The sequence below is a fragment of the Symphodus melops genome (genome assembly GCF_947650265.1).
Source record: "Symphodus melops genome assembly, chromosome: 4".
NCBI classification, from domain to species: Eukaryota; Metazoa; Chordata; class Actinopteri; order Labriformes; family Labridae; genus Symphodus; species Symphodus melops.
Window position 1 is genome coordinate 17,733,215 of NC_136694.1, and position 11,098 is coordinate 17,744,312.

General features: G+C 38.7%; 1 protein-coding gene across 1 annotated transcript; it reads right to left on the reverse strand.

Annotated features, from left to right (window-relative positions):
- Positions 1-117: 117 nt before the first annotated feature.
- On the reverse strand, positions 118-11,098 carry cdk4 (cyclin dependent kinase 4). Its single transcript, XM_079341056.1, has 8 exons — positions 10,786-11,098; positions 4,551-4,785; positions 4,318-4,453; positions 4,016-4,183; positions 3,290-3,399; positions 2,278-2,328; positions 2,041-2,176; positions 118-1,010 (listed from the first exon to the last, which is right to left on the reverse strand). The coding sequence occupies exons 2-8, from the start codon at positions 4,775-4,777 to the stop codon at positions 909-911; spliced, it is 930 nt and encodes a 309-aa protein (XP_079197182.1). The 5' UTR covers positions 4,778-4,785; positions 10,786-11,098; the 3' UTR covers positions 118-908.

Sequence of the window (11,098 nt, forward strand, 5' to 3'; positions counted from 1 at the left end):
TCACTATTAGAGTAAGAAACACAATAGTGAGCTTTTGTGGTTAGTATTTCTTATCATTATTTGAAATAAACATGACAATTATCCATGTGGATTTCAATCTTCATAATAAAACACAAGTTAAGTTTGTGAAGTAATGGTGTCTTTTAATCTTTTTTGTTACAGAACTGGACGATTTCAGATTAAAAAAAAAAAAAAAAAAAGCAACAAAGTGATAAAACATGAAGTCAAGTCCATCCCAGTGCTCCAAGAGGACACCATTTCTGTCACGTTGTGAGAGAATTTAAGGGGAATACCAGAATGATAGACATGTCTTTAGTGTGCGTTCTTCTCTTCACTATTCACACTACTCTCTATTTTTCTCATGATTTTGGTGCAGCTACATTTCTGTCACAAGCTCATGGTCTTAAATATCAACACAAATACGGTAAGATCACTAACAAGTGGCTCGTATAAAGCCGAGGTGTCACCTGTCACACTTTGTTCAGCCTATTACAAGATAAGATGACATCTGTGCTTCCTTTTGTTTAAACTTGGTACAAAAAATAAGAGCAGCATTTCAGAGGAGAGGACAAGCGTTTCTGTGCATCCATTCAGACAGACGAGACCCAAAGAGATATTCAACATCAAAAGCACAGGCACTGTCTTCAAAGACTCGACATTTTAACACCATTAGTTGTGACATTTACATGTTGGGAAGCATGCCAGTGATCCTTAAGTTCACTCCTCTTTTTTTTTTATCCCATCTCATAAACTTTAATCCTTTATGATGCAGGGGCCACAAAAAAAAATATCCCAAAGCACAACCCAGAAGTCTTGAAAGGCATGGAATGAAACTTAAATCCTTTATGGTTAGGCCAGGTCTAAACTTAGACACTGTTACCTCTGGCTGAAGAAATCACTGCATCTTTTCAGCTTTTTGTTTGAGTCAATGTCTCCTCCTCTCGGAAATATGGATGTTCTAGAGCATTCAGGGCAGAGATTCGTTTAAAGGGGTCGAAGGTCAGCATCTCCTGTGGAAGAAAAAAAACAAACAAACAAGATAATTAGTGTGGAAGTTACTGTGTCACTGTCAGGTCGAAATGGTGTAGATCATTTTGAGGATATATCTGAAACTCTCCAAAACAGCAGATGAGCTTTACTTTTGATACCAGCACTTGATTGGTCAGTTTCAAAAGTACCAATAAGCCATATACGGTAAATGGACCTGTATAATGCTTTTCTAGTCTTCTGACTACTCAAAGCACTTTTACACTACACATTCACACACTGATGACAGAGGATGTACGAATAGAGTGAGGACATGCCCGGATGTGATTGCATGAGCTGGTGATGGATCTCCCAATGTCCTGGTTGAGACTCTACCACTGAGCCACCCCTAAGAAGTACCGGAACCAATATGGAGATGTCAATAAAACCCTGACCCTTTATATTATTATTATATATTATTATTGAGCACCTGCTTTACTGCCTGAACAAAAACATCTCTCTGCAAATAAATATTTGAATAATATCTGTTGTTTTTACACACAGTGTACAGTGTATTAAAGAAGTCTAGAGGAAAGTCAGAATATAGAGCTGATTTTAAAAACACCTTAATTTAGGCTTTTGTTATTTCTAGGATTAAGTTATTTAATTCAATAAATTCTTAAATCTTGTCTCTCTGATATCCATAAATAAAGTTAGGTAGAGAGGTACACAGGACTCAGCCAATCCATTGAAAGTCATATTTGAAGTCATATTCTAATTGCTTCTGGCACTGAACATCCTAATAGAAAGAGAAACCATTTGTTATCAGATCATCAGGGATGTAATACCCTCTCTCTGCTCGAGTGTAACATCTGTATTAGTGACACCCGTCTATGGAATTTCTCACATTGTTTCTGTGAAATTCTTGTGGCTTCAATTGATCATCAGCAGACTGTGCATACGAAATCCTTCTGGGGCAAAGGTTGCTCATCTGTATGAATCCTGCTTTCAACTCTGTAAACATCTGAATATGAATCATAGTCATGCAGGGTGGAGCTCATGGTGAAGTTGTACCTGCATTAGTTTTGCCCCCTGCTCATTTATCTCTGGCACAAAGTCAGTAAATGGTCGAGGTAAGAAAACAGGGAAGTTTTTCCTAGAGAGTGTAACATCAGTCGGCCACTCCTCCTCTGGTGCCAAGCCAATAACTCTGAAATCACAAAATGACATTGTAGTTTCATTAAATAATATGAATCATCTGAAAATACATCACCTAATCAGAGAAATATCATAGAAATGGTTGGTACTCACTGAAAAATCTTCCCAAGTTGGTCCACTTCTGATTCCCCACAGAACAAAGGTCTACAAGGCAGGCAAGTAGAACCAACGTTAATAGATTAAAGCGGATGACATTTCACCAGTTTCGACGTCTTTCAGTGCAGCAGAGAAAACAGAAGCTCGACGTTCTTCAGAATGAGACATACTTCATTAATCCTCCGGGGAAAACACTGTGATTCACAGATTAAAAGTTTGGCATAACAGGTTAAAGTCAATGAAGCTACTGTTTGTACAAGTTCACAACATCTAATCAGGTCCAACTTCTTCTCAGTCCATAATACCTCGAGCTGTAACTGTGCCCTCCTGACCTACCATTGCAGTACATAATCAGTACCATTATACCAACAGTCTCCAAGGAAACCGTTTCGATGCATGAAACTGTTCAAGGTGATCACCGTCTTCATGCCATGTGTCTTTTCTACCACTAGATGCTGCTGCTGTTGGTGTCACTGTACTGGTTCTTAGCTGGGATCCCACAGCCCTATCACATGAAAGTCTGCAGTGTCCAAGCACAATCCTGTCACTTACATTCACGCATAACTACTCCCAAAAATGTCAGATGGTTTGCAAATGTGAGTAGTGGTAATTGCTGAAAGTACAGTACATATGGAAACCGTTCACTCTGTGTTTTGTATTTTCTACAATATCCTATAAACTTCAAACAAATCAGCCAGGGAACACCAGGCGTTTACTTTCCTGTTAAGGTGAGGAAAAGAATTTTAAATTCAAAGTCACTGCCTACTTTAAACATTAGACGGGACAAGACATTAGTCAATGTTTAACCACGAAGTGTTTTTAATAATGCAAACCTCACGATAAATACGGGTTGAACATTGGACTTGGACCTTTGCTTTGCTCTGTTACATCTTAGCCTCCCTTACATGATTTATGTGCAGAGTGAAGATTCACAATTTCTGGATTAGAATGAAAAACATCAATAAAGACGCTCATTTTGAGTTTTTCTGACATGCTTCTGCTGACTTACTTGCGCCTGAACATTTCTGCAAAGATGCAGCCGGTGCTCCATATGTCAACAGGCGTGGCATAACTGGACTGCAGCAGAACCTCAGGAGGTCGGTACCACAGCGTGACCACCTGGGAGACACAGGGGGAGGGATGAAATGATTGACACGCAACAGACAAGTGAAGGAACAATCAGTGACTGAAATGATAATGAGAGGGAGAATATAGGACCCGGGAACATAAATACTGTACCACACTGGCGTAGAGTTTACAAGAAATTAAGATAAAAAATCATTCTCGCATGATTCAACATGTTGACAAAAAAACTATGTACATTAGCTGCATTTCTGCTGACTATTTTCTAAAACTTACCATAGATTTTCAAATGGTTAATATACAAATCACGTTATTGGAAAATGCTAACAGGCTAAACCAGAATAGCAAATCGGGCAAATAATATCAGATGAAATTAATTAAAAGCTTTATTTGTCTCTGGGGGGCAATACAGTGGATGCTAAGTATGTCAATAGCTTCACCGTTGTTGTTTAGCAGATAAGAAATTGAGAAATGTAAGTGCATAACTCTGTATGATAAATTAGATATCGAAACAAAATTTACATTTGTAAATGTTCAGTATTGTCGGTAAGAACTTGTGTGATAAAATCAAGCTGCTGACTAAAACTAAAAACATATTCACGGTACAATCAGGAAAACACATTTTTGCTTGTTGCAGCAGGTGAGTTCGTACCACAGGAGTGAGGGCCATGTGGCAGCTGTAGATCCTGGCCAGACCAAAGTCAGCCAGCTTCACTTGGCCCTGGCTGGTCACCAGAATGTTCTCTGGCTTCAGGTCTCGATGCATTACGCGGTTAGAATGCAGGAATGCAAGACCGCACAGCAACTGCCTCATCAGGTCCTGAAAAAAAACACACAGGCTAGTTCATACTGAAACGACATATTTTGGAAAGACATGATTTGAAATGGCATAAAAAAATAAACTAAAAAAAACTAGCGAGCTTTGCTTAAAAGATTATTTCAGTAAGTTCTCACTTTAATGTGCCCAGGTGACAGACCGGAGGCTGGGGCTTTCTGGAGGTACGTCTTGAGGTCTTGGTCCACATGTTCAAACACCAGAGTGACTTTAGTTTCCCGATCTGACCTCTGGGTGGCACATACATCCATTAACCTGTCATGTTTACAAAAAACAAAAACAAAACGAAGTTCAGGGTGAGGTGTTTACAGGAAAATGTAAACGCTAAAATAAAAACTTGATTTCTACTTACCGGACCACATTGGGGTGGTCAAACTGCTCCAGTCTTCTTAGCAGAGCCACCTCTCTGACTGTAGAGAGCGGGAGGCCGTTCTGATCAGTCTGGACACGGACGCTTTTCAAAGCCACAAACTGTCCGCTCTCCGTGTCTCGGGCCTTATAAACCGTCCCGTAAGCACCTCCTCCAATTTCTGCCACTGGCTCATACTGGAGACTGGTGGCATTAGCCATAGCAAACATCAAACAGACTGCGAGACAAAGCAAAAGAAATAGTCGAAAATGATCTGAAATTAGAATAACAAGCAAATGAAAGGTAATCATGTATACTGTACATAATGACATCGATTACACGGGTGTTTCCAAAAGTAAAAAGGAAAACATTAGGGAAAGCATTTCAGCACATTTTCACATACACTAATGTCGTTTTTTCTTTCTTTTTACAAATCACAGTATAATAGAAAATCAGTTAACTCGACTTATCTAATATAACCCCTTTTCTAATATGCTATCAAAGACAAGTGATTAAGTCATCTGTTAGCTTAGGCCCACTTACTCGCAGTCATGTATTTCTTCTTACATTCCATTTCTGATTATTTTGTGTGCAGACTTTGCAAAGGTTCAGTAGGTTTGTACTTTATAAAGTTGCATGTGTTAGTTAGTTAATTTATTGGGTGTCCCCTTAGGGAAATTCTTTTCCACAGTTCCAGACGTTGTTACAGTACAAATTCTTAAAGGCTGTTCACAGGCACAGATGACATCAGACATTTAAGACAGGTTGACACACAGTAGGAGACAGCCAGGTGTGTAAGAGACGAGTATGGGAACTGTGTTGTTGCAGCAGAACAGGCGCCAGGGAGCCTGAGGACTGAAAGGTTTTTTTTCTAAAATTGACATCGGCTTGTTGGCACTGAGTTTAATTGAAAGAGCTCTGCAGTGAGGTTTTTGCATCAGTATGAGGAGGGCGAGGAGTGTTGGAGCCATGGATCAGAGCTTCATTTTGCGATCACTTAAAGTAGTGTAGTGGGTGATGTTGGGATCAGTAAACCACTGACCCTTCTCTGGGAAATGTCATGTAAGTTCTCAGGAGCAGTATGACAGTACAGAAAACAAAGAGCAAAGAGCTGCTTTTCACTGCAGTGAGTCCTCTGTGGTGGCAGATTGTTTTATGCGTAGAAAGCGGTCAAAGTAATGGTGCTTACACACTCAAATAGCAGCAAGCTTTACAGCCCAACAACCCACCTATGAAGCTGACCGGGCCAAACTTATTGTACATCGAATGTGCAATATTATTCAATAAAACAGTATGAATACTCAACCAGGGGGAGATTTTACTTTAGATGGAATAAAGCCCTCTGGTCCAGGTGATTGTGACTCATATGATATCAATTAGGGTGAAAGTGGTGAATTGTAAAATCAGAGCAATGAACAGAAAAATTAGCTTGACTGAGCTGCACTGCAGATTGCTGTTGATTTATTATCACAAAGTCACATGACCAATTGTTAATTAAAAAGTTTGCATTGCACTAATGAATAACACAATGCACAACAACTGCTTCGTCTGGCCTCTATCAGAGCGGAGCCTCTTAAAAGCTTTCCAGGTACTTTAGGTGCAAAGTGCTCCGATACTGGACATATTTTATTAAGAGTGGAATTCATCAATGGTCTTTTGCCTTTGCAAAAATGCTTTCTAATTCAGATGCAACTGGACAAAGTGCCTGACCTCCTGAGAGCAGTCAATTGACTCAATGAATGAGCTGCCATTTTTAAAATAAAAAAATCACTTAACACAAAACTTCTGGCAGCTAATCCTGCAGCACAGGAAGCACTGTTAACCATCCAACCCAGACAACTGTCCTCCCTATCATCACTGTCCATCCATCCATCTGCCCAACATTGTGACAGGCAGAGGACACACAACCAGACAGAGCATCAAGAACTCTGTGATCCCTTTGTTCAAGTCCCAGCCTTTACTTTCATGTCATCCCACTCAATATTAATACCCGTCATCTTCACAAGTCATACTTCATGTAAGTGTATGCTTCCTCCTACTTCTGCTGCCTTCAGGCCAGGGTTTTCCCAGAATGGGTTCAGAACATGCTGTTCATAACGTTAATGTCTTCTTCACATACCCTCCCCCTGATCCCAGAGGGCTTTTATTTCCTGTATTCTGGTGTATTTGTATGTTTTTTGTCATTAAATTGTTGCAATCTTAAGTTAAACACAGATCAAAGCCTGCACCTCATTTAGTTTACCCTTGATGTACCAAACACTTGTTGATTTTATATGAATGAATTCTGGTTTGTACTTTGAAGTGAAGTTCTCACTAGTGCCCTCATTCACATGGCAGTCTTAAAGTGCCCACACAAATACAACTGGTTGAAAAACGGTCTTATTTAATTATCCAGAATGTATCTTAGCAGAGGGTTTCTTTAAGCCTTTAATTCGTTTTAGAGACAGGAAAAACCAGCGTATCTAATTTGTACGTTTTATGGATTCACTTTTTTTTTAAGCACATTTGAAAATATTCGGTTCATTGGTCCAGTTTAAACATGCTTTTTTCTTACCATCCCCATTCACATTGTCTATTTTCATGTTTCATTATTTCCTCTGTTAAGATGCTGTTGATGACCTTGTTGTTGAAATGTGTTCTATAAATAAACTTGCCTGGCCTCCCATGACCACAAGGATTGAGTTGTTTTGTTAAAAGGGTAACACAATGACCTTTTATAAAATACTGTTTAAATAGCTCTAAAAATGAATGTGTCCTAATGTATGAGCACCCACTTTGATTATCATTGAAACTGTAACTACACAACAACCTGACTGTGCGTGTATGATCCATTCACATCCCATTCACGTTTGCTTCTTTCCATTAGTCATCAATATATATTCTTTGACAAAACTCCTGACTACTTCAGTATGTCAAAGGTTTTTTTTTTTTAATTCAAGATGATTTTTTGGACTTCTAGATATTTGATAGGCCAACATATCGAGTGGGAAAATGAGAAGCGCAAGAGAGAGAAAGTAGTAAAGAATGAGATACAGGAAAGAAGCCAAAGGTTTGAACTCAACTCGCCCACTAGGTGGATTACAGCCTCCAATAATTACCACTCTGAGCCATCTGAGCTCCAAGTGTGTCAGAGCTTTTTAATCACAAGCTAACGCTGTAGCCAACACGCTGTAGCCAACACATCAGGGTGCTGAATATTCCTCAAATAATACGTCAAAGTATTATGCCGATGCACAGAGAGGCAGGGAGAGAGAGGAGATTTGGCATACAAAAAAGTGCGGACATAAAACAAAATGGGACAGAGAGGATTATGAAGCCCGTTGTTGCTTTGTATAATTCTCTCAGGTTGATCTGTGAAGTGCAATGAAACCCAGAATACAGTCTGGAATATAAGACCAACAGTGACAGCTGAATCACTTGGGCAATCCCTCAGTAGCTTAAAGGTGCATACATAGATTAGTGTAGTATATTTTCATTTGAAGAAAAATAGGTGGGAACAATTCAGTGGTAGGTCAACGCTGGTGTGTGGACATGTTCACTTTTGCCCTGCCCAACTTACAGGTGAGACATGATCTGCTGAATTATTACATCTGTTGAAGACTTAACCTGCGTGTACTGAAACCTGAACGTCTTCACAAAACATTTCCAACAGTCGTTCTTGTGTTGTGTGTCAAAATGATTGAATGTGAGACTAAGGATGATGTCAGTTTCCTCCAGCACAAACGCAACAATCACAAATTTGTATGACTTGAACTGAAACTATATGAGTTGGTTTTTTAAACTTTTTTTTTTTTTTCCTGTATTTGAAAGGAATGTAAAGAGAGTAAGAAACCAGGGAGAGAGAGAGTGGGGAATGACATTTTTAAGATGTGATCAACTAAATTAAAGGTTTCTGAAGTGTTAAAATGTGAGGCATACTAAATATTTATATATATCTATATATCTTGAATTTCCCTCTGGATCAATAAAGTATCTATCTATCTATTTTTATGTGACTACCATTTAAAAATGATTTTAGTTTATAAAGCTGTTACACTAAATATTGCACTGTCAGTGGAACGGATACTGACCAAAGTGAACATGAAACTGACTGTTACAGCCTGAATATGAACGCTTGCTTTGAGTTCTCACATGCAGCCAAAACCACACTTCTAGAAGAAGAGGTATATAGGCATAATGAGAGGGAGGACATTGCATAATTCATGTTGAAAACACACCGCATTTCATCCTCTCACACAAAGAAAAGTTGAGTCAGAGTGTCTGCAGACCAGAACAGTGTGCATTCCTGTGAATCAGCAAGAAACAGCAGATTCCTCGAACAGTGATCGGATCAAAACTGAAAATGTAACTAATCCTCAACCATCTTTCCTGTAAGAGAAAAAAAAAAAGTCTTCATCAGCTAAACATAGAAAATACCACCAATGCCTGTGCAACACCTGATTTAAAATGTTTTATAACTACTTCATAATGATTCCAGTTATCACACGTTGGTGTTTACTTTTAGTGGTCGCCTTTATTCGTCTTCTAAAAAACTTTCTAAAACATTACAAAGGAAGCTGCAGGGAGCTGAAATTATGTAGTAAAAAATAACTGAATACAAATATTTAACCTTTGGTAATATAGTCTTACATTATTATTTTTCTCGAGAGATATTGCATGAAATTCTCATGCTACTTTCTTTCAAACATAACAACAAACTCCATGCTCAGAGGAATGATCCAACCAATGTATTATTTGTTCTTTACTGAATAATACATCCTGATCAATTATTTCCCAAGTATTCAAACGCCAATGTTGTGGATTAAACTGTCACTATCTTGTGTTGAATAAACAAAGTAAAACCTCAAAAGTTTATGGTTTTAAATTCATGAACATACAGTAATGAAGTCAAGCTCAATACACCAATGTTGTGACATTAAAGTGATTCACACAGCTTTGATACGGGACAACAAGCTTAAACAAGCCTTTAATAGTGATTCCATGGAATTAAATACGACAGACAGAACAAAATAACTCACACTTTTCGATTTTCAAATTATACCTACAAAAATTAATGCACAATAAATTGTTGTCCTTAATAAAATGCTTCTTGAAAAGTGTTGATACAAAAAAAACTTATTCTGAGAAGATGTAATTCTATTTTATTCTGTGAGAAAACCCAACAACATTGATATATTGATAGTAGACTTAGTAGACAAGTTAATGCTTGGTCATTAATGGACTTTACATTTAGAATTACAATTTTGGCTACTCACATTCATAAGAAAAGAATGATCAAGATTGCTGTGCCACATGTTGTGCTGCACTATTGTCATGTGTAGTAAATAAAAGTGTTTGTGGTTATTTTTTAATATGATTTTTTTTGTCCATGTAAGCAGTCCTATTATAAGTACCATCGCTCACTGAAAATGTGATTCTGCAACTTTTTGCCCAGTCCAACTGTGTCTACATGCCCTGTGAAAGAGAACAGCCACAGCATCCAACATGTTTCAGAATCACAGACCCAGCCTGTAGAGAGACACTTTTTTAAAAATATATTATTAATGCTTAAATTTGTCATTTGAAATGTTTGAATTCCCAATTTATTGTATTTCATCACTATCTTAAAATATTCATGTTTGAGTATAAGATTTGGACAATTCAGACCAATAGTGGATACAGTGTGGATGACAGAATAAAGTATTAAACGTCTCGATTATTGACTATTGATGTACTGATGTGGTGTTTACTGTTTACCTTTTTAGCTCGACACCAGGAAGTTCCCCTTGCTGTCTCCCAACACCGCGGTCACTAACCTGACCCCACCTTTTACTCTTGATTCAAAGACTCATATGATACAGTCTAAGATTTCTCTCCCACATGTCACCCGTGTCTTGATCAGATCAGATGTAGCCGGACATTGTGCAGAGCGGTGGGCGGAGGCAGAGAGAAACAGGCCAGCACAGACAGGAAAGAAAAGAGCTCTTTGCAACACGTGGTACTGCTCCATGGCGCTACTTTGTTAATTAAGAACGGCTCAAAAAGTAAAGCAACAACTTTCTTATTCATGAACAACTCGTAATGAGGAAAGTGGAGAAAACGCGTTAAAGGACAAGAGGAGCTGATGAGACGCATCACCACCAGCTAACTTTGCTTTTCAACATCTAGTGCCACATTAGCCTAAAGAAAGCTACCACTGTGTAACACGCATGAATCCCAACCACATTCATGTAGCACACAGTTTACACACTGTTCTTACCTCGTCTGTTTCTTCTCAGAGTCAGGCAGGTGAAGCTTTCTTTAGCTCTGTGTGGAGGACATACTCATGAATGTGCCACGTCTTAACTCTCTGAGACCTGGGTTCGGGAGGGGCAGGTCGGGTCCAGTCTGAGGTTTATACAGACCAGCAGTGGATCTGATATAAAGTGACCAATTTATTTCTACCCTTTTTGATTTTTGGCCTCCTCTTGTTTATTCCTCCAGTCTGCCCTGTAATAGTTTTGGGGTTGTCGCTTCCTGTTGCTTCTAGCAACTCAAGGGAGGGCGGGGCTTAAATCTATACAGCACAGTGT